The sequence below is a fragment of the Gobio gobio genome, assembly GCF_949357685.1.
Source record: "Gobio gobio genome assembly, chromosome: 6".
Lineage (NCBI taxonomy): Eukaryota > Metazoa > Chordata > Actinopteri > Cypriniformes > Gobionidae > Gobio > Gobio gobio.
In genome coordinates, this window is record NC_137102.1 from 10863707 (window position 1) to 10888268 (window position 24562).

The 24562-nt window shown below is 36.9% G+C and overlaps 2 protein-coding genes across 7 annotated transcripts in view; one reads left to right on the forward strand and one right to left on the reverse strand.

The window, feature by feature from the left end:
• tesk2 (testis associated actin remodelling kinase 2) overlaps positions 1 to 13373 on the reverse strand; it is a 44756-nt gene extending 31383 nt beyond the window's left edge. The window contains exons 1-2 of one of the 2 annotated variants that reach the window (XM_079819228.1): positions 13301 to 13373; positions 5104 to 5391 (exon numbers count right to left, since the gene is read on the reverse strand). In XM_079819228.1, coding sequence (XP_079675354.1) covers positions 5104 to 5319 — 216 coding nt within the window. In that variant the 5' untranslated portion in view covers positions 5320 to 5391; positions 13301 to 13373. Of the gene's footprint in view, positions 1 to 5103; positions 5392 to 12801 lie in introns of both variants that reach the window. The other variant, XM_079819227.1, reaches the window with a different exon arrangement.
• A 1080-nt stretch (positions 13374 to 14453) lies between these two features.
• tmx3a (thioredoxin related transmembrane protein 3a) lies at positions 14454 to 24444 on the forward strand. Of its 5 annotated transcripts, XM_079819232.1 has the most exons (17): positions 14454 to 14579; positions 14706 to 14763; positions 15212 to 15251; positions 15371 to 15494; positions 16263 to 16308; positions 16414 to 16494; positions 16628 to 16727; positions 16961 to 17038; positions 17135 to 17201; positions 17862 to 17951; positions 21170 to 21271; positions 21931 to 21988; positions 22091 to 22144; positions 22256 to 22312; positions 23311 to 23440; positions 23533 to 23601; positions 23799 to 24165. In XM_079819232.1, exons 1-17 carry the CDS (start codon positions 14558 to 14560, stop codon positions 24021 to 24023), a joined length of 1401 nt encoding a protein of 466 aa, XP_079675358.1. In that variant the 5' UTR covers positions 14454 to 14557; the 3' UTR covers positions 24024 to 24165. The 5 variants fall into 5 exon arrangements, with proteins under 5 accessions (XP_079675358.1, XP_079675359.1, XP_079675361.1 ...); XM_079819233.1 differs by lacking the exon at positions 17862 to 17951 and having other exon boundaries at positions 23799 to 24444; XM_079819235.1 differs by lacking the exon at positions 17862 to 17951 and having other exon boundaries at positions 14473 to 14579; positions 14706 to 14786; positions 23799 to 24442.
• The last annotated feature ends 118 nt before the right edge of the window (positions 24445 to 24562 follow it).

Consider the following 24562-nt stretch of genomic DNA (forward strand, 5'->3'; position numbering starts at 1 on the left):
CATTTAAATTAAACATAAGGACGGTTTTATAATAATGTTATAAATATATTTTTAATAACATTTTTTTACGTCATAAAATGGATTTATTCAAACATGCATTAATTGAAGAACAGGTAAATGCAATGCATATGCAATATGTGCATATACTTAGCAAAATGCTCCCATCAAAGTTAATTTTTCTAGCTGACTAAACACAATTTTGAACAACTTTTCTGAATTGCCACCTTACCACAGTTGAAATAGTGTTTAAGCGATGACATGTGACAAGTAAAAAGGTAAATTGTACTGTATCTTTCAACTAGGGATGCTCCAATCAAATTTGCAGCCGATACCGATTACCGATTTTTATGTTATCATGATCGGCAGATATCGATCCCGATCATTCAAGCTTTATACAAGTAATAATTAAGCTTGTGTCAGTGTTTTTTTTACATTTAAGTAATACCACACACATTATTTACAGTAATGCTATAGATTGTTTTTTTGTTTGGCCCCACTTTATATTAGGTGGCCTTAACTACTATGTACTTACATCAAAAAATAAGTACAATGTACTTACTGTGTTCAAATTGTATTGCAAAACACCTTTGCTGATATTGAGGTGGGATACGGGTAGGTTTAGGGACAGGTGTGGTGGGATGGGTAGGTTTAAGGGTAGGGTTAGGTGTAAGGGAAGGGTCAACTGTGTAATTACAAATGTAATTACATGCAGGTATTTTTTTAAATGTAAGTACAATGTAAAAACATGTATGTACACAATAAGTACATTGTATCACATGATTAATTACAATGTTAGTACATAGTAGTTAAGGCCACCTAATATAAAGTGGGTCCGTTTGTTTTAACTGAGAATCAAAGAAATAAGCACAACAAAAAAAATGAACATTTTAATAGGCCTTTGAAAACACGGCTTATGCAAAACACTATCCATATTAGAATACTCTGGCTTATTAAAAAGCCTACAATACTTAACATGAACATAATAACAACCCATAGGGTGTAATAAGGTTTAATGAAACATTGTCCAATATGTGACTGAGGACAAAAACCAATAGAAACACTGCATGCAAAACATGATCAGGAATATTATCCAGCAAGTGCTGAGTATTTATGTCCTTCCTTCCAAAGTCCTACTTAAGTGGATAAGGCAGGATTCTCTTCATAAATTCGAGCTTTTCTGCATTTTGGGGAAGTCTATTCCTCTTTTCATCCAAAATATATGCGGCTGTACTGAATAGTCTCTCATCATCAACACTCAAATGCCAAGAAAAAGATTTACAACATAAATTGCTTAAAGTAATCGAATGTACAAAAACAGTGCATAATCTTCACAAAAGTGATTTAATTAAGAGCAATGAGAGACGGTTTGAATAACATGAATGGCAAGGACGGCAGCAGCTTCATTAGGCTGCTTTCACTTTAACACGAACGCACTTAAGACGTTCACTTAAGACAAATAACTGTGCTTATGAAGATACTCACAAAGACACAAGGCATTTTGACACAATGTGTGTATTTCACCGTTCAAACCCAGTAAGATGATGACTCACATGCTGTATGAGAGGCAGACTGTATGTCTCTCAGACAGCGCGCACACATACTGAATGAGCACTGTTTCTCTGCTTACTGTGAGGGAGCGGTTTCAAACAACTTGTTCTAAAAATGCAAGGCTTAAAGAGCCATTGTTTCTTGAGACCACGTAATAATTCCAATAAAGTCTGACGTTATCAATTTGCAATTGTTCTGTGAGATTGGCCTATTTTAGTGACTCCCGATAGAATGTGATTATAGCGTCCGATACCGATCTTCGGTTGATCGATTGGAGCATCCCTATTTTCAACATACCTTCTGATGTTCAATCATGTTTATTTCATGTTGTAACTAGTTAAGCGGAAGAGATGATCGGTTCCGCTTCGCTTGAACAGAAATGCTAGAGCGATCGAGTTTATGGTCTCATTCCAGTCTATGGGAAATTAGCCCAACTATTGTACAAAAAAAATATGAACAAACAAATAAACACATTTTTTAAAAAGTACTTTTTCCAGACCTCGTTTTGTTATACATGTTTTTGGCTTCACACACCTGAGGCAATACAAGTTTGATTGAATGCAAGTACGCAACAATATTTTTATATTTACACTGCCAAAAAAGAAAGAACACTTTGCATGTTCATTTCAAAGTTCACAAAAGGTTTAATCATTTGCATTTCTTGGACACTTGCTTCATTAAAAACTATGGCACACACACCCCTTGTAAAAGAACCTATGCGGTGCAAAGTAAAGGGAGATCGATTTTAATCTGTTGCACAGAAATGAGAGCGTTCACATTATAAAACAAATGCCACAAAAAAAACAAAAAAAACCCCAGCTATATAACTGGGAGCCAAATAGAAAAACTTTCAAAAATTGTACGGGGTACAACAACTTGTCACTGGGGCAACTTTGCACCTTATTTACTCCTAAAAGGTTGTCTAAGGTACTACTAATGTGCACTTTTAAGGGGTGGTTATTATAAGGTGCAAAGTTGTTCTGTTAAGGATACATATCTGTTGAGTACGTGAACACAATGGCCAGAGTTTATTCAGTGTGAGTTCTGGACGCTTGTGAATCCTTTCATTATAAGCAACAAAGTATAAACACAACATAATGTCAATAAGAAATTCATTGCACAGCGTAGACAGCTTCTTTGATTATAACAGGAGTTTTCACAAGAGCTTTGTGTACCTCTCGTAGTAATCGACAGTGTCATTGATTATAATGGCAGCGATCTTTGCTCACTTTCTGTATAACTACTACACATTGCAAAGTACCGGCAACATATGAGAAGTGCACTGTCCTGAGAGTGATTATTTTCTATTTCGTGAAAAAAAAGGATAAGTATACATTACAAATTAGTTTTTTTGCATTTATTTAGGATTTATTGTCAGTACTCAAATGTGTGACCGTGTTCATCTGCAATCACCGAAGAACATTTTTGACCCAGGAAAACCCCTGTTGTCACTGCTATGACAGAAGAATTGATTTTAGTAATGGCCATCATGATGATGCTCTCTTCTCCCAGGGCTTTTCTGACCTCAAAACTTCATTGCATTATACAGTGAAAATCAACCCTCAGAGCCTACCATAATACTGATGCTCATCATCAAGGGTAGTACTCAGTTAAATTTAGGAGGTCTTAACAATAGGGGTGTAACGGTACACAAAACTGACAATTCGGTACGTACCTCGGTTTTGAAGTCACGGTTCGGTACAGCAGTTTTACAAAACTGTTTTTTATTAATTTTTATTAAACAGTGGTTTACTGAAGAAAAAAAAGTGTCTGTCCTTAAATGAATTAAATTATAACTAAAAGTTTATTGAAGATATTGCTGTGTAAACTATATTGGGAGCCCTTACTTGCACATTAATATTAAAGGTTAACAACAGAGCCAAAACTATTAGCCTAAAATCAGTAGCTATTTATTTTTAGGTATAATAATCAACACTCATAAGCTTCACATTAGGCAGTTTTTGCATTCATTTCTAAATCGAATTTATAAAATTATGTTTTTTCTCCAGTTCGTTGATGAAATATAGGCTAATCATTTCAGTGTCGGACATGACAGGTTTATTTAAACATGTATAAAATAATCAAGACCTCACTAACAGGTTAAGTAGAATATAATGAATATATAGGCTAATATAGTGCATATATTAAGCGAAATAGTTGATTTCTCCAGTGAACTAACAGCTGTGGACACTGAATGACTGCCTGAGGTAAATGTGATGCTGTTTAGAAGCTGTTTTAATATTGACGTCTTTCCGCGGTTGAAACACTGATTGAAAGATTACACCACATATGATACGTTTCAGTGTTAATGTATCCTCAACATACCTTTAGATATTTATGTTTATTCTTTAGGAAGAGATGATCACGTTCACAGATGATCGCGTTCACATGCGTGCCGCGGCCCCTTGAACTGACGTGTCTACAGTGATTAGTCGTCACATTAAAGAGCGTCAAAACGGCATTTCTCGTTTGAATTTCGTGATAAAATGGACAGAATACTTAATATGTTCATGTGTGAACTCGGGTTGAAGTGTGTTCCGCGCTTCAAACAAGCCGACTGCTAACTGTTAAAGATTGCATTCGTAACCGTTCGGTACACACGTGCACCGTACCGAAAGCCCTGTACCGAGATGGTTCGGTACGAATACGTGTACCGTTACACCACTACTTAACAACTAAACAATTAACATTACTCTAATCAACACTGCAATCTGTAAACACCAAAAACAAAACAATGGCAATTATCTGACATGAAAATGTTCACTGTGACGATACTTGCCGATATGTGCTCCAATTAAGACCACCAGTGACAAATCAGAAGAGGCAGCAACTCTCCCAAAATCTGAAAGATGCTTTACGCAATGTTACTTTATATAAAAAAACAAAACAAAACGACTTTTAATCCCTTAAATGTAGAGAAAGAGAGGATATTATTGGGATGAAATAGGACAGAATGGGATCAGGACATGAATCCGGCCAGATTTGTCGCTGCCAGCCAATGACAGGCATTGTTATGCAATACTTTAGGCCCAATGGTATCTAAACAGACTTGAAGCAGCCAGTTTTACCACACTGAAAGCTGGTCAGAAAACGGAATCGTTCACAACGTTCAACCACTATGTTTTATCTTCACTGTCACCATAGGGATCAGTACTGCCATTGCTAGGATCAGCCCTATACTCTTCATTACTTGCACAAGTTAAGTTAGTATTGTAATCAAATAGCAAGTACTCTATCATCATTACTAGGCTAACAACATTCAATTTTACAAGCCAAAATCTGCACATCTATCTGACATTGCAACATGGATAACAACTCATCAGCTGAAATCACAAGATTAACCTTTTTCCTCCTTTAGGACCTCTTCCACTGAATGTTTGAGAAATGTTGTGTACCCTTCACCTCCAAGTGTGTAAAAACAGATGAAACATCTAAAAAACGTTTTCATGTTAACTTACGACTACAGTGACGACTCAACTCTGCAGGTGGACTTTGGTAAGGCCAAGTGACTAACTGAAATCGAAATTACTTATTGTCATCAGACAGCCATCTTACCTTGTAGACCTCTGAAAAAAACCCAGAGCCAATCCGCTCGCAGATGAAGTCATCAAGTCGGGTTAGGCAAGAAAAGGCACTGATGAGAGCCCGGTAAGAAGAGGGACACACCCTGTCCAGCGGTGCCGTTTCTGCTCCTCCTCCACAATCCAGGTCCTCCAGCCGGTCTGGCCGTGTGGGAAACCCAGCAATGGAGTTCCGTTTGCTCCGCTCCATTGCTACTGGTGCAAAAATTAATCTGGGAGATTATCAATCACCGGTTCACATTTTTGACGGTCCTTTCCAGACCTACAGAGGAATAAACAGACAAGTAAAATATTGTTAATAATGGTATGTTCCATTATATTACCATACTTATAACAACTGAATGAATATGTATTTTTCTCTCAAATAGAAGCAATCTATAGTGAAGGAAACCAAAAACCAAACAAACAGTAGACTGAGGAGTGACTTGTAGAAACTTGGTTCAATCCATCAGTTGTTGAATGGATGAAGGCAGATCTGAATGTGGATTTGCAATAGATTGTAAGAAAAGGACCATTTTTAAGTAGTAAATGATTAGAGATGTAATACGTAACAGAGATAAATCTGTCAATTCACTTAGGACATAATTTTTCTAGCTGACTAACGAGTTTATGGACATATGGTCGATATGGTTTTTCTGAGGTAAATGTGGCGTTACATGACATTGTTTACAAGCTGTTTTACTGACGTCTTTCTGCGGTTGAAACACTGAGGGATTCTGTGTGACATGATACAGATTTCGGTAAATTGTCCTGTATCTTTTAACACACTTTCAGATGCTCATTCATGTTTATTTGGCGCTGTTACTGGTATTAAGGCGGAAGAGAAGATCCGTTCATGTGCACTCAGTGCTGCCTTAAATTTCTTAAACATCTTTTAAATCTTTTAAAGACAAAAAAAAAACACTCTTTAATGGTAAACCCATAATCATAAGAATGTCCCTATCAAGTTTTTTTTTTGCCCTGATCCGATCCAAGTCATCAAATATTGATCAACTGCCGATACAGAGTATTTTTTAGTGTTTGGTGCACACTTCAAGAATATTAAAGTTAATAAAATCAATCTAATGTATACAGGGATAAGCAGAGAGTTTCTCAGGGGCTAAAATGTAAAAAGGGGGCATCTATCACGAATTACAATATAGGCCTAACAATTACTGTATATCTATATATATCTATATATCTATATATCATATATATCTATATATCTATATATCATATATAATAGATATATAATCTATATATCTATTATATATATATCTATATATCTATTATATATATATCTATATATCTATTATATATATATCTATATATCTATTATATATATATCTATATATCTATTATATATATATATATCTATCTATATATCTATCTATATATCTATCTATATATCTATCTATATATCTATATATATATCTATATATATATCTATATATATATCTATATATATATCTATATATATATCTATATATATATCTATATATATATCTATATATATATCTATATATATATCTATATATATATCTATATATATATCTATATATATATCTATATATCTATATATCTATATATCTATATATCTATCTATATATATATCTATCTATATATATATCTATCTATATATATATCTATATATATATCTATATATATATATCTATATATATATCTATATATATCTATATATATATCTATATATATATATCTATATATCTATCTATATATCTATCTATATATATCTATATCTATATCTATATCTATATCTATATCTATATCTCATATATATATATATATATATAAAAATGCCAGTCTGTCAAGTCTGAAGCAATAAGAAAGCAACCCTAAACCATAGCAACATGTTATGGCAACACAGTCAGATAAAAATAAATTATAAATAAATGACTCAAGTGATTTTTTACATAAGTGTGCATCAAATATTCTAAACACAAAAGCTTGTGTGACACGCTAGAACAGACCTCACTGGTTCTCGCTTGTCACATGGACATTTGAGCCTCTTCTTTTCAATCCAAATGCCACCTTTTGCGCAACAACTAAAATAACGTAAAATTAAGGATCAAGTTTAGGACAGCCAGTTTAATCGGCCCAATACTAATTCTTGAGAACGGCTCGGGACATTCCTATCAGCTATATTAAGCCTTTTTTGCACAATTATTTAAGATAATTGTAAGACAAATGTGGAAATAGTGTTGGGGCGGTAAACAGAAACACACCTGGTGAACAATAAAGTAGTAACTTGGCATGCATGCACAGCAGACAGAACCCCAGCGCAGATAAAGTGCTGAGTGGCTTAAATTTTAAATTCCTTGCATTATCCAAACAAACAATGTCCAGTGACATGAAAATGAACCACCTAGACTAAATTATATGTAAAAGAACAGAGAGTCAAGTCATTCACACTCATTTCCCCTCATTTATCACACAAAAAAGGACGGCTATGGAATAAACTGTCCCTGCGACATTCCAGTTATAAGCTCGGGAACGAAATGGGGAAATAAATAAATAACAAAACTCTGCCAGGATCTAAACACTGGCTTATAGTTGAGTGCCACACCCCAGTAAAAAGCCACTTTAGAAGGACCAGAACATTTACACAGGCCCTAGGCCGCTCAACAGCTGGCTCAACTCACTACATTGTGATAAATCAACGCAAGTACATTTCTGTAGATTCCCCCTGTGATTTTCACAGTTGAAATGAAGCAGCCAATCATATGGCTAACCATCAATAATAATTAAGGTGGGCTGTCCCTCTGTTTGTTTCCATAAACATCCACTCAATTATGTGGTTTACTGTAGAAAGCAACCAAAACTACTACATGTTCAGAGTTGGAGTACGTAAGAAGGGCTTGACCACTAAAGACAAGCCCTAAAACAGCTGTTTCGATCATGATTCCAGTGGCAACGTTCCACAGAGCTCATTTCAAACTTGACCTTGGGACAGCCTTAAGGGCAGCAAATACTCAATGTTCAGCTTACTGCATGATTTGACCCATATACCAATCTCTTATTTCCAAAAATAACACTGAGCCTGGAAATAAGCATGCCACACAGGGTCAAAAACGATGCACTAGGGCTAGGCTACTACAAAGGGGTTCCACCAAAACAACAACAATGACAGTTAGCTCACTTAAAGGATTAGTTCAATTCACATAGGAAATGTCCTGATATTTTACCCCCCCAAAAAAAGAAGTTTTTTTGAGGAAAACATTCCAGGATTTTTCATCACACCATTGACTTCAAAGGCAACCAAAATGTTGAAGATCCAAATCAATGCAGTTTCAAAGGGCTTCAGAGGCTCTGCGGGATCCCAGACGAGGAATAGGGTCTTATCTAGCGAAACGATCTGTCTTTTAAAAAAAAATTAAAATGAATATACTTTTTAGAGATGCTCCGATCAGCATTTTGGGGCCGATCACCGATCACCAAGATCATGATCTGCCGATCATAGAATGGCAGGGGAATGGCAATCTTTTATCTATAATCTTGCAGAGTTTGCACCATTTGTAGAAATGAAACTAACTGAGTCAAGATCTTGAAGAACCACCAAGTGTTTATTTTAGAAAATGAGATAACTTAAGGCTACTGTAGGCCATATTTCCCAAATAAATGTATATAATACATTTATATAATTATCTCACCTTAATATTTGATCATGCAGTGCATTTTTGTTTTTAAAAACAATTTTTCAGGTAGGTCTAACATTAGTATTGAGTAGGGTTGGGCATCGAGAACCGGTTCCAACTTGGAACCGTTTAAAAAATAACGATGCCATTGGAATCGTTTAGAAATTTTGTTTTCGATTCCGATCATCGGTTCCAAACGCGCAAGTTTTCGGAAGTGCTTGCCGCGCCCGTTTGTTCTGTTGCAGCCATGGAGCACGGTAAGTGGCGCTCAAAAGTGTGGCTTTATTTCACAAAAAAAAAAAAAAAACCTGGGTCGGCACAGTGCAACACATGACAAACTTATTTCTTGCACGGGAGGATGCACTACAAATATGTGGTGTAGCTATAAATTAACGAGTGTAGCGTGTTTGAAATGCTGCGCAGGTCTGTCCCTCGGGCAACCCTGCGCTAACCAACGTTATTAACGGGATAGTTCACCCTGAAATGAAAATAAAGCCTTCTTTTACTTACCCTGATGTTGTCCCAGTGCCCTATGTCCTATGACATTTAAAATACTGTTCCTGCACGCGCTCCTTCCTATTATGGCAGTGAATGGCGATCAGCTAAAACATTACAAAAAGTAAACAAATGTATCACGCAACGATACAGGGAGACGCGCGCCATATGGAAAGTGTTCAGTGGGCACACTATAGGTTTTGCGAGAAAGAAACCGTATTATTCAGTCAAAACACTGAGCTCGGCCGTTATTCTGAGCGCGCTCCTCTGTGTAAGTTACACTATGAGCTGTCAGCAGCCGCCGGCGCTCATGCCTACTATAATAACTCGCACTGTTGTCATTGCACCCACGATAAGCACACACACACACACACACGCACCATTTTGAGAAATCAAGCTCAATAGAAAAAAACGCGATTCTCGTCTTTTCTATAACGTATATGATAAGAAATAATACTAATAATATAACCTCCTTAAGTGAATATTGTGTACCGGTTGTCATGACAATATTGCACGAGGCTACTGCGGCTTGGAGTGCGCACACACTGGAACACGCGCATTTGAACAACAGCTGGGTGAGTAAAAGATGGCTTTATTTTCATTTCAGGGTGAACTAACATTATCCCACCTCGTCATAATCAGGTAAGTGATTGTAGTGTAAACCCCTTGACCAAATTGCGAATTGTGGTGAACAACAACGTTACTGAAATTATTTTTCCCCCTCGTAGATAAATGTAGCTATACGCAAATTGCCCACGCTAGTAGCAGTCCTAATGACTGCTGTTAATGCTATTGTTAAACCGGGACTCGGTGTGGAACTCCATTCACCTTTGCAGCAAAGCAAGTGAAAATGCCAGCGGAGAAAGTCCCAAAACTAAAACTCATTATTGAATCAAAATACAATTTTCCTCTGTGAAATGAGCCTGTGACATGTTGTGACTCCACCCCTCAAAGAATCAGAATCGAGAATCGAAAAGAACCGTAATCGAAACTAAGAATCGGAATCGGAATCAGAATCGTTCAAATCAAAACGATGCCCAACCCTAGTATTGAGGTAAGAAATACTAAAGACATTTAATAAGAAATCAAATGTAAATTAATATTGGTCTTCCCTGAATAAATTAAATTAGATTAATCCTTACACTTAAGGTTGCAAAAGTTAGTCATTCAAGAGCAGTGAGTGTCATAAAGGTTCATCGAACAACACAAGACAAAGAGAAATTCAGAGACAGCAGCAGTTTATTCGACAGCTGTCACTTTAAGAGCGAACACGGTTACAGTTACATGCAGTTGCACAAACGTTCACTCGCAAGTCACGACGGAGTTTACGTGCATACTCGTCAAGACGGTCATTTAGTACATACATTTGTGTGTATCTGACCATTTCAGCGCAATTTGTACTCGCAAGCTTTTTGTGAGATGACCTGTGTGTGTGTGTGCGCGCTTGTCTCTCCAGACCGTGCGCGCGAGTGCTGAGCCGTTTGAACACTTGCAAGACATAAAAATAAATGCAAATGATAAACTTTAGTGACGATGCGACACTGCCTCGATTTCGCAAAGTGGCAAATCCTGTGTCAACTGTGCAGCTCAATTTTAGTGCACATGCGATGCGCTGATGTGAAGCCATTTGAGCATTTTGAAAGGGAGAAAGAGAGCGTGCGCACGCGGTGATTCACTCGCGCTGTTTGTGAACTTACGTCCCACATAAAGTTTTCAAATGACTGCATAAGTTATTTAATATAGAAATATGAATTGTACCTCACCTTCAGCATTATAATTATTTTACCCGTGCCGGAAAGAGAATGAGACGGTGTCGCTGCATATCATGCCCTAGCTCTCACGGCAGGCACGGGTTTTAAGTGTCGTCAGCATGCGATCGGTTCATGAGATCGGCCTTTTTGGAGACCGCCGATCAATCATCCCAAAGCGATTATCGACCGATCGAGATCGGTTGCCGATCAATCAGAGCACCCCTAATACTTTTTAACCTAAATTGCTCATCTTGCGCTGCTCTGCGCTCGCCAGTGATTGCACAATCACGGCGGAAACGTCACACTAGACGTAGGCGGAAGTACCGCCCCGTGTTTACAAAGCGCTCGTGTGAAGACTAATACAAACGTCCTTTAGCAAAAACAAAAAAGTAAAACAACAATGTTGTGGAGTGTTTTTTTGGTAAAGGGCGTTTGTATTAGTCCTCGCACGTTCGCTTGGGCGGTACTTCCGCCTACGTCTAGTGTGACGTTTTTGACGTGATTGCGCAATCCAAGGCACGTCGCAGAGCAGCACAAAATAATCAATTTAGGTTAAAAAGTATATTCATTTAAAAAAAAAAAATTATGTAAATGACCGATCGTTTCACTAGATAAGACCCTATTCCTCGTCTGGGATCACGCAGAGCCTCTGAAGCCCTTCAACGTTTTGGTTGCAATGGAAGTCAATGGTGTGGAGAAAAATCCTGGAATGTTTTCCTCAAAAAACTTATTTTCTTTTCAACTGAAGACAGAAAGACATGAGCATCTAGAATGAGATGGGGGTGAGTAAAATATCAGGAAATTTTCCTTTTGATGTGAACTAATCCTTAACGTCGCACAACACCACCTTATTTTGATCGAACACTACTGTAATATCCGACTCATGATCTCCAGCAGCCATATATACATTCAAATTCCAAAAGAGGTTGTAATGCCTCCATCGTACTACAGGTTCCAGGTATTTTACAATCACACGATTAGACAGCGTGACCTCATTGATGGTGTGAACAAAGCATGTCTAACATTCCAAAGATTAGAAATAAGAAATGAGAAGGACTTGACCATCTCGTACAGACATTTCTCAGCTCATACCAGACATTGTTTGCATGCATCTGACATACTTTACAGTGGGGAAAAAGGAAGGCAGTGTTTTTCATGAATCTACTTAACACTTCAAAATCTGCTCAAGATGTTGTTAAGAAGTGCTTAGACGCAAATAGGCCTATTAATGACCATACTTAACACACTTTACAGGTTTAAACACATAATGCACCTCACAGGGTCTAATTTATATATATATTATATATAGTGTTGAATTGTAACAACACCATCCCCATCATTTAATCAACAAGAACACATACGTTAAGGGAACTATGGCAACGTTTCCTAGCAAGCAGGGTGAATTTGCAAACTGCTTTACACACTTCTTGTGAGTATAGGATAAACCAGTCATGCATCATTGTAATGTTTTACACGCGCTTGCTTGGTTACTAGGGAAGCAGAAAAAAGCGGCCGCGAAAACAACTCGGAAGTGCAAGTGTTGCAATCCGAGATCGCATAATTGATGCTGACCGAAAGTGAACTCTGTTACCGCAAAACAATAAGCGCTAGAATACCGCTGAGAATAGTGATCAGGTGCAACTGCATTGCTGTCATTAAAATGTTACTCGTGTGTGGACACCAAAGCGCTTTTTAATTGTTTACTGATACACGCGCCTGGGTATCAAGTTTAACGTACTTTAAAACCAAGAGGATAGATCGTACACAAAGATCGTATACAAAGTTACTTACCTTGTCATCAGGCTTGAAAGTGAAGCGAAGATATTCGGCCTCACTTAGTCCCATTGCATTTTGCAATAGCAAACGAGGGCCATACACTACAATCCATAGATTTACATGCAGATATAATTGCCTGTTTTGAACGAGCGTCGCCAGGCTATATTTGAATTAAACAACACAAGCACAGTGAGCGCCTTAAAATTAAATTTACCGCAACTACAACAAACTTTCCGACAGAAACGCAATTTCAACGTGCACAAGTAGATAACTGCGTATGTTTGGTCGTTCAGTCCACAAACATGAAGCGGTCAAGAGAAAATAAATAAAGCGCGAGCTCTTTCTATGGAGTCCCTGTCGGGCTCTTCAATCGGTTTCTACATTCCTAACTAATTTAGCAAGCAGCGAATCCCCGAAGACGTTATTCCACGTAGGGTGAGTGAAAATACAGTGAAGTAAATTCAAGAGACAGCCACTTCCATAACAGTTGCCTCTCCCCACGGACCAAACTTACGTTTTCATTTGATGGAGACAGACGTCAACGTCGGCCATAGAGATACAAGAGACTTCTTAAACGGTACTATTTTGAACCAATCACTGGGGAGGCAGATACCCCTGTGGGCGGGTATTTCGACTGATTGACATGTGTTTCCGCGAATCAAAACGTTTCCTCAAGTTGTGCAGTTGTCCAATGACAGGCTTGATTGTATGGCATAATAAAATACATAAACAAAGGAAATTCACAATAATAAATGGTTATTAGGCCGTATTCTTAAGACCTCTGTATGTTTTAAATGCATTCCATTGTGTTATATATTATGAAAACAATTGAAAAAAAAAAAACTATTGGGAAATGCCTTGACAATATTTTAAACCTTTATTCCGCTAGAAATTCCAAAATGACCACTGTGCGTAAATTATTATGGATATAGGATTAATGAAATGATGCCAGCTTATTTTAACACAGCTGTGCCTTCCGAACACGAAGCAGCCGTCTTCCAAATGGATTATGGCGCCATCTTTTGGGAGACAAAGCAACATTTTTCAAGAGGAATACTAAGATATATGAGTTGTCAATTGTATAATTATAATAATAATAATAATAATAATAATAATAATAATAATAATAATAATAATAAAAATAAAAATAAACCCACTTTATATTAAGTGTTCTAATATTTACATTAATTATTTGATAGTTTCTTAGTTACACAGTTGACCCCACCCCTTAACCTTAAATTTAACCATACTACAAAACACATCTAACATTTGACATATTTCATCTCAATAGCAGCAAAGTCTTTTGATACAAACACAATAAATACCCTAGCTGTAAGCAATTATGTTTTGCTTAGTTAAGGCACCTAATATAAAGTGGGACCAAAATGATAACAACAACAACAATAAGAAGAAGAAGAAGAATATTGGGAGAATTTGCTATTTAGCTAAACTGGCTGATCTGAATATTGCCATTGAATGATGTCAAACATACTACGGTATTTAATTGCCTACAGCAAAACAGCATGTTAGGTCAATAGAGATTGATACAGTGTTTTCTTGGGTTTGGCCTACGCTGGAAAAATTAATTTAAACGAATACAAGTTGCGCGCTTCAACTTGTGGCCCAAATCTGTACGTTCCTACCCCTCCAATGGGGTTAATCTAGTCAGACGGTCAAGAGCTTACTACCAGTCGGATGATTATGTCACTAACCCAACACCGACTCTGCTGTCTGTAACATATTGCGCGGTTAAGATACAAGGATAGCAAGAATGAGAAACATGATACTTACAGGTAGGGTGAACGCGTAATTGGACACCATGTTCGCCAACATACAACTGCAAAATACTAATCTTATTAACATGACTGACTGACACGTAAGTACAGTCACTGCATTGTTTGATCGTATTTTTTTTATAGCGCTTCTCTCGGTCATTGCTGTGGTGTCAGGATACGTGGAGGAACTCGACGATGACAAGTTAGGCTTAAGTGCTTCACATTGTAAAGGAACTGATTGTGCTTTAGTAGTGAAGGTGTTTCAATGCAGTGTAGTCATGTTTGTTGCACATACGTACTGAGATCTTTAGAAATGGCTTAAGATGTGGTATTGATGAAAGTATGTGTCCCACATCGTTTACATTATACTGTATTATGTGGGAACCGTTTTATTAGTAGGCCTAATAAGCCACAGGAGGCTTGCTGCACTGTAAATAGTCCCAGTTAAAAAAGTTCAGGCAACACTATCAAGGCCTGTGTGCTTTACTCATATTACTATTAGATAGATAGATAGATAGATAGATAGATAGATAGATAGATAGATAGATAGATAGATAGATAGATAGATAGATAGATAGATAGATAGATAGATAGATAGATAGATAGATAGATATGAATGTTTGAATGCATTAAACAGTTCACTTTTACAGGTTTAAGGAATACAGACAGAATGAACTCTGGCTGGTGGAGGTGAGAGTGCAGTCTAAAAATACTATTTTATGTTGTGTGATAGGCTATGTTTGCCATCTAAATTTGTAACATTTCAACTGTGTGATATAAAAAAAAATTGTATTTTATTATTATTGCAGTTTTATGCTCCATGGTGTGAATACTGTCACACATTTGAGCCAATATGGTATGAAGTCGGTGCAGAGCTGAAGAGTCTGGGCTCTCCTGTTAATGTCGGCAAGATGGATACCACAGTGCACAAAAGTGGGTTCAATTCACGTGTATGCTAAAGTGTGTTTGTTGGAAAGCTTTGATTACACTGAATGCATTACTAAAATTATATTTAAGATTACATAGAACTGCATTAGTGCCATACCCTCCTAAGGATACATAGATGAAAGTTATATATTGTGCTGTGGCTTGGTTTGAGAAGACAGTAATGGTAATGCCACACCAGGCCATTGCTTAGCAACCAATTAGTATGCTACTTAAATGGCAGGATAGGCTTACCTGCTGTTTAATGGGATTAGTTAAGCAGGCCTCATGCGCTCATGAGACTCAGTTCGTTGAACTGTATGCATAGTCTGTATTGAGTCTGTATCTTGTTAACCAGATGGCCATATGGCATAAGTTGCATTTCAGCAATTAGAAATCCTTTTAGTTTCTTGGAATTAGGTTGTTTAGTGTCTGCCTTTTGCTGCCATTGTCTCCCTACTTAATAATCTTCTTATTAAGTTCACACATAAGCTTTCTAGCTGAATAAAACGTAGCCCATGTCTTGTGTTTTACCCCCCACCGTGGTACACCATGGGTTATTAATTAGATTAGAATAGCAGTGTTTAAAAAAAAAATCTATTCTGATCTACTAATGATATAGGTAGCAATTAACTGATAACAATCTTTTAAATATGAGTACTACCATTATTATCTCTATATATTCTGAAATATATCTCCACTGATGTATAATACAAAATAATAATAAATGAATACTTGGAAATAAAACAAGAAAGCTTGATCTCTTTGTGTCTTTAGGCATTGCTTCAGAGTTTAATATTCGTGGATATCCAACCATAAAACTGTGAGTTAATGCCTACTTATTATCATACAGTATATAAATCTATAAATTTTTAATAACTAAGAATTGTTCATGCTGTATTTCACTCCGTTTTGTTCTTTTAATTAGGTTTAAAGGAGATCTGTCTTTTGACTACAAAGGGCCAAGAACAAAGGATGCTATTATTGAATTTACCAATAGAGTTTCAGGGTAATTCTGGAGTAAATCTCACCATAATGAATCATATTGTGTTTTTCGTGTTCTGCATAGGCTTCAGTCTTATGTCAGTGCTAGCTATAATTCTCTTCATGCTATCCCCTTGTCCTTTTTTTATTCAATCTAGTCCTGTGGTAAGACCACTCTCTAGTGTTCAGTTGTTCCAGCATGTAATGAGTCGTCATGATCTCATCTTCGTTTACATTGGAGGGCAGTCGCTTCTTAAGGTAAACAATATGTACATTTAATACAGTAATTATGTATAAGGATTGACAGAATTACGATGGAATAGGAATGAAATGCAAAATACTGAACACTAGTTCATTGAAGTTTATTGTTTTATAAAGAAACTGTGTGAATATATTTATTGGCAAGTCGTGAAAAGTCATACAGGAATGGTTCCTATTCTACTTCTAGTGAAATGTAATGTATTTTTTTTGTTGTTTTTTGCTTTTTACAGAAGGAATACTATAAAGCTGCAGCTGAGTATATTGTCCACACTTATTTTTTCACTGCATCTGAGGGAATCCTCCCAAAGGTAAAACTTTCTCTTTTCAGAGGAAAATACCTCTGTAAAATAATCATATTTTTAGAAAATAAACCAACATCAATTAATTATTGTTTTTTTCCGTAGGCAGTCACTCTGCAGGATGTTCCAGTTGTTGCTGTGTTCAAAGATGGGACGTACTACCTCTACAATGGTAAGATGTACTACTTGCAGTGCATCACTTTAGTAAGCAAATATTTGAAACTAACTGCATCTGTAAGCAGCAAAATCTCATAGTCTCTCAGCGTCTGAGCTCAAGGCTGTTTCCTCTCATCGCCTCTCGAAGGGTGCCGTTCCACTGAGGCAGAGAGGGGAGGTGGTAGTGAAATGCTAGGGCGTCGAGGCAGAGTGTCACTAGGAAAGGGCACCAATAATGGGAATTAGGCAGGCGTGAAGAACGATGCAGCACCCTCAAAACAAACACTAGCCCATGACATCCGTTTATCCTCAGGGTGTTGATCTGCTGGACTTCCCCATTGTTAAAGAAGGACTTATGTAGCCAGAAGTTTAGCAGGAAAGGATCAGCACACTGAACTTGGACCCAGAACGCGGCACTGTCAGACGAGTCCTCCACGATGTGAATAGTTAGCACATCCATGGAGAAAGGTTAAAGACAAGTTGTAGAATGTGGTTTCTGCAGCAGATATTATGTATTAACATCTTCTTGATTACCTAAAAAGAAATACAGATTTGGTCAGAATAATACACAAAAAATACTACTTACTACTTACTAAATACTACTCCCCTGTATGCCGTCATACGGGGAACGGTTACCTCTATGGTTACCTCCCCTTCCTCTGCTTTGCCCGCCCAGAGCATTTGGAGAAAATGGATTCAGTTTATGTCAGCACAGGCTTTACAAACAGACTTTTACCATATGGATTCGACAGCACCGCCACAAACAGTGAGTAACAGTGTTCATTAATGCCTGATCTGTGATCAGTGATTTCTGATGTGTAGCTAATCATTCAAGTTCATGCAGACTTTCTTTCTAAATCGTTTAATACTGTCAGTCTCGCCGCTGGCCGTCTTGATGCCCTAAGCGTAATGGATCAGTGAATCAAGCCATTGACTAAAATGATCAACTTCACATGGTTTCTGTTAGTTGCATGAAACAAATCTGTTATTTCAATTTTGATTAGACGCTAGATTAGTGATCAAAGAACACTCTTTATAATGTTCGGATCTGTCAATCACACGTCGCACGTGTATCGGCACACTTGCCCAAACTGCCGTTATAATGACTGACGCTGTTATGCTGCACAACGAAGCTCTTACTGTATTCCTGTCGATGTCGTGTTTGCTGTTAGTTGTGGTGAAAGCATTTTGTGAGAGAAAACGTGTTGCAATGACAAGATCACTGCATTCACGCGATCAACAGACTGTCTGTGTCAGAGTCCTGCACGGGTGCCGACACCCGACGGGTGACCCGCGAATATTGCTGAAACGGGTGAAAAACATCCTACTGTGTCCGATACGGGTGCGGGTCGGACAAGAGAGAAACACGGGTCTAAACATGTGTTTTGAACAGTAAGGTGCAAACGAATATAGGCCTATAAATAAAAATATATGCATATACAAAAAAATACCTTGCCTGTATTTCAAGTTGATAAAATAATTTCAAATCCATATCAGTTTATTTGTGGCCACGCGCCCTCCCTCCCATAAGAGTCACAACCGCGCGCGCGATCAGCCTGCACTGCAGTCGTCAAGATGGATCATGAGGAGTCGAAGAAAAGATAGCCGCAAATGTGGAACTTCATCGCTGAGGAAGCACGCAGATAACTGTGGTTATAAACCAAGCACTAACAGTTTTAAGCCACGTTAAGCGTTTTCTTATAATGGTTTTCTATGGGAAGAAAACGCTTAACGTATAATTAAACACGCTGCGTTCATATTCTGGGCTTATCTGATTTTTTTGTACATAGTATATGTTATTAGTATTATGTTTACTGTTAAATGAGTTTGGTCTCTTAATAACAGTGTCTTACCTACATTAAGCCACGTTAAGCGTTTTTCACGTTAAGCGAAGGCTGAAGTTGTCCTTGTGTTAATGGTCGTGTAATAACTTCTGTATGCTGGCAATACACATTTTTGTAAGTGTGTCTATAAAGTGATATGCTAAACTGATTTTATTGCGGGTACGGGTCGGGTGTCGGTTCTATTTTAAGCGGGTCGGGTCGGGTGCAGATTTTATTTTGTGCTGTTGTCGGAAAACTGGTCGGATGCGGTTTTAAGCACTGTGGGTACGGGCGGGTGCGGGTTTACAAAATCGGACCCGTGCAGGACTCTGGTCTGTGTACTCAATGCTCATCACTGCAGCTTTTCATGTGATGGGAAAAGATCTAAAAAATAATGCTATAATCGACACTGACGATTCGTTCATCTCGACAGATTTAATGGTAAAAAAACGTAGTAAAAGTATTCGAGAGAGTTCCACATGTTACAAAGTTCGTAGAATAAGGAGGAAGAAGACAGGGTCGCGTTACTGGGACTCGTGTTTATTCAGAACTCTCAGATACAAACAAAATAAACTCGCGCTCACATCGCTCTCAACAACTCGGTACAATAAAACTTTCTCAGCTATCTTTATTCAGCTCTCCGTCTATCTCTGGTCCACATGCAGTCCGTCTCTCTCTCTGGCAGTGCTTACAGACCTCGCTAAACCACGCGCCCTCCACCACATAATCTAATACTCATTTCAAATGCAAAGGTGTCAGCCAATCACAACAGTGGGCGTTTTTCTCACAGTCTCACAGCAGACACGCCCCTTCAAACAGGGCATTCAAGCCAGAGGGCTAATATCAGTATAGAAAAAATGCCTTTTATTTCTAAATTATGACATTTTTTGATGTAAAAACCATACTAACAATATTAGTACACCTCAGGAAACATTATAAAATAATAAAAAAAATCCATGCCATGGGACCTTTAACACCGTTGAACATAACCAGTCATAAGGGTATTTAAAAAAAATTGAGATTTATACATCATCTGAAAGCTGAATAAGCGAAATTAATAAGCTTTCCATTGATGTATGGTTTGTTAGAATGGGACAATATTTGGCCGAGATACGACTATAAAATCAACTATAAAACAATTTTATACGACTATAAAATCTTTAATCTGAGGGTACAAAAAAATCGAAATATTTAGAAAATTGCATTTAAAGTTGTCCTAATGAAATCTTTAGCATGGCATATTAATAATAATAATAAATGTTTTATGTATTTACGGTAGGAAATTTGCAAAATATCTTAATGGAACATGATCTTTACTTAATATCCTAATGATTTTTGGCATAAAAGAAAAATCGATAATGTTTTGTGGTCCAGGGTCACAAACATGTTTGTGATACTACTTGATCTATACAGGACATCCACCAATAGGCAGTACTTATGAATCGCTTACCTGACATTATTTACGTTATTAAATGGTTTCTTTTCATAGCAGAGATCAGATGGTAATCCTTCTAAAAAAAAAGAAGCATAAACAGACATATTACAGGTCACAGCACACAAATATACCTGATATGAAAGCACGTTTACATTTTTCACAACATCATTTGGCACATAGGGCACTTTACAGCTGAAAATTCAGGTTACTTTATTAACATTAAAAGTACTTGTTATGTTAGTACTTACTCAAGATTTTGCACAGATTCTTGCATGTATAAAAGAAACAAGTGAAAAGATATTTGTGAAGACATCATAATTACAGTAATGGGTTTCTTACCATTCTATTGCAAATCATGAGAAGACCGAGACAGCAAAGTGTTCCAGCTCTCCTCTGTCATGTGGCTTATTCTGAACATTTCGTCTAGGCTATATTCCAATACACACCCTTTAAGTCAACATTTTAACTGTGCGCTAGTAACGCTTTTTGCATAATTTGATGTACAGTCAGAGGACAGAAACACTTTGTTTGATAATAAAATAAAAGATCATTTGTTTCTTATGATTAAACATTTTAGGTTACACATTTCTGAGTGCTTTAACTTTGCATATTGTTTGCACAGGCTTGATGGTGACATTTAATAAGTGACTCATTTAATACACGGATACATGAAATGTACATGAAGTAATAAAAAGTGTAATCTCTCTTGTTTTATCATTTCTATAGAATTTGTTGATGGTGATCTGTCTTCCTGGATTAATCGAGAACGTTTTCCCTCTTACTTCCAAATCGATAGCTTCAGTCTGTATCAGATGGGAGAGCAACAAAGTAAGCCTGTTTTTCTTTATGAACATAGGAGCATTTATATATTTTATATATATATATGTATATAAAATGTGATTTTCTTTATGAACATAGGGGCATTAGAAAATATAGACAACAATAATAAATAATTAGATAATAATAATAAAACTCACACATACACAATGTATAAGCATTTAATTTATTCTGTTATGACGTCAGCCGTCGACGCACACACGCACAGTGTACGCGAGTGAGTCACCGGTATGTGACCGAAAAGTGGGAGATGTAAATAAATTTGGAAAGTTATCGGATATCAATGTCTACTGGCATCATTATGTATGGCTCTACGAACATATGCTTGTAAGAGTGATAACAACAGGGAGTGACATTACAACACACTAACACATACGTGTGTGTGTGTGTGTTTTATTATTATTTCTATTTGTATTATTATGGTCTTTATTTTCTACTAACCTATTAAAGTTAACAAACCACATTGTCATTAATTAACACCATTTCAATGTTATTGCCACTAGGTGATAAAACACAACTGCTAGATGACTTTCTGCCAAGATACAATATTTATGTGTGAAAAAGATGCTTTGACAGATTGTGATTGTGTGAGCTTCTCGTGCATACATAATGTGTTGTGCTGCTGTTCATTTCTCACACTTCCCTCAAAGGTAAACTTGTGGCACTGGCAGTAGTAGATGAGAAAAATCCATCTGAAGAGAGCATTCGGTAAGCAACATTAGAAAATGTGCACGGAAGACATCAAAACCGTGACAATAGCCAGTTTTTTCCCTATTATTTTCACTGAAAACTCAAAATTGTTCTCTTTAGTTACAAAACTCTGATGGAAAGGCTGTCTTCTGAATACAGAGATCTTTATAAAAGGTAGGTATCAAATTCATAAGAAGTATAAAAACATGAAGAGAAGGCACCTGACATTAGAGAAATCTAATTATTTGTTATCAAAGGCAATATTGATTTTGTTTTTTTTCCTAGTGATTACCAGTTTGGTTATGTGGATGGTAATGAATATATCAACGGTTTAATTATGGGGTGAGTTGAATTGGACAGATTTCAGAAGGTGCAAAGTGCAAGAACTGTATTCAAAGCCACTGACATAGATGAATACAAAATTATATATATATATTACACATTAGGGATGTCACAAGTACCGGTACTTTGGTACCAAGTCGGTACTGAAATTATAAAAATGTGACGATACCAACATGTCTGTAGTACCGACTCCCAAGGCGAGTATATTCAGTACCCGAAGCTGTGTTCAGTCGCTTCTGTGTTTATCTAAGCGCAAGCTCCAGACTTTAGCCGGATATATAGTGTCTGTGAATATTAAACGGCAAAATATTAAATATTACTCCTCCATGTTCTGCATCTCTGTGTGAATGATGGGGCGCAGAGGCGTGGGCTGGCGCCGTTCGCTGCCTTTGTAGTCTCTGCCGTGTGTCACTATATGAGGACACGAACGCATAAACCGTCACTTCATGAGAATTTACCGCTTTATTTGAGAAAACTGTCATATCATGAACACAGACACTCAAAGGTCTTCACGGCAACCTGTCAAAATAAAAGTTTGGTTTAAAATTGAAATTGACAGTATATATTAGGCTACTGTTGTAACCTACAGTAGATTTAGCTACATATAGTAATAATAATACATCTCTACGAATAATAATAATTATGCCTAGATGGTTGATTATTTTTCACTTTATCTTTTTTTTTAAACAATGTTTACTTTTAAACAGCATACAGCCTTTAAATGTTTGTATTATTTACTTACAATGATTATCATCATAAATAGCCTAATAAACTTAATACATTTAAAACATTTGTTTTAAATAGTTAAATCAAATCAAATAAAATAAACATTTAGTTGTGGTACCAAAATTGGTACCAAGTACCGTAAAATTTTTATGGTATTGGTACCGACTACTGGAATTTTGGTACCGTGACATCCCTATTACACATTATAGAGAAGTCCATTCTCTGCTCATATATTTTTGTATAATCACCACTAATATGTTTCATCTTCTCAGAGAAGTTGCGATCCCCTCCATAATTGTGCTGAATATGACTATTGATGGATACTGTCTACCAGAAAGTAAGATTGAGACCATGGAAGATTTACTTCACTTTCTCAACAGTGTTCTGGATGGCAGCGCAACGGTATGAGGAGCGAAAGTGTTTTCTTCTCCATCTTTTCAGTCATTTAACTTCCCTCTCCTTCTTTTAATAAAATTCCATTTTATCTTAATCAGCTACTCGGAGGAAATGGGTTTTTGCAGTGCACTAAGAGAGCTTTCTATAAAGCGAAGTCGACTGTGGTGGTAAGTCTGACAACACTCTTTATTATTTTAGGAGAAGGATAGACTGACTCTTATTTCATTTTCCCCCAAATATTTACTAACTGCTTAACGCACCAAAACCTAAATACACGGCTGATCACATCCTCATCAAATATTTACTTGGTTAATATTTAGGTCACTGTTGTCCCAGTAACTAATATAAACCTCCTTGATCTCAGTCAATGTTCCAGACAGCTCCGATCTTCTCCTGTTTTGTGTGTGGAGTACCTGCGATAATAGCAGTAATGGTTGTCTGGGCTACATGTACTGCAGTACCAGCAAATGATGAAAAATCTGAGGAAGGAGCTACAGCCAGTCCTGCTTTGGATGCACATGGGAAGAAGGCAACAGAATTACAGCCTGACAGCACTGAAAAAACCACTGAAGCAAAGAAAGAGGATTAACATGGACTGTTTATTTAGGATCAAGTTAATCTGTAACATATCATGTAATACTGTTTAACCCATTTTTATAAATTGTTTTCCCAGTCTATTGTGGATATTGTGGTTGGTTTCTTTATCAAATAAAGTTAAAATAACTTGAATGAACATAAGCTTCCATCATAAGAAACAAGTAGGCCAAAATATTTAATGAATACATAGGCTATATGGGCATAAGTGTATGTACACGAATTGTGTTCAACGTTGAACACTTTACTGTACTATGTTGGAGATCACTGGGTATTTTTTTCTTTACATGTTGTTCTTAAAAGACCAAGTATGACAGTTCTCAACCCATTAACTGTGATCTGTGTCTGCTTCAAATTCACAATGCTTTACTAGCTATATTGTGACTTGTGCCTAAATTCCATTAAATCATAACTAGAAAACTGTACTTTTTATATTAGCATAGCAATTTCGTTTGATTTAATCAGTTATAGGCCTATAAATCATACGGCAGGAATGCCGGAAACCACACAATGTGATATTACAACGCCATCTAT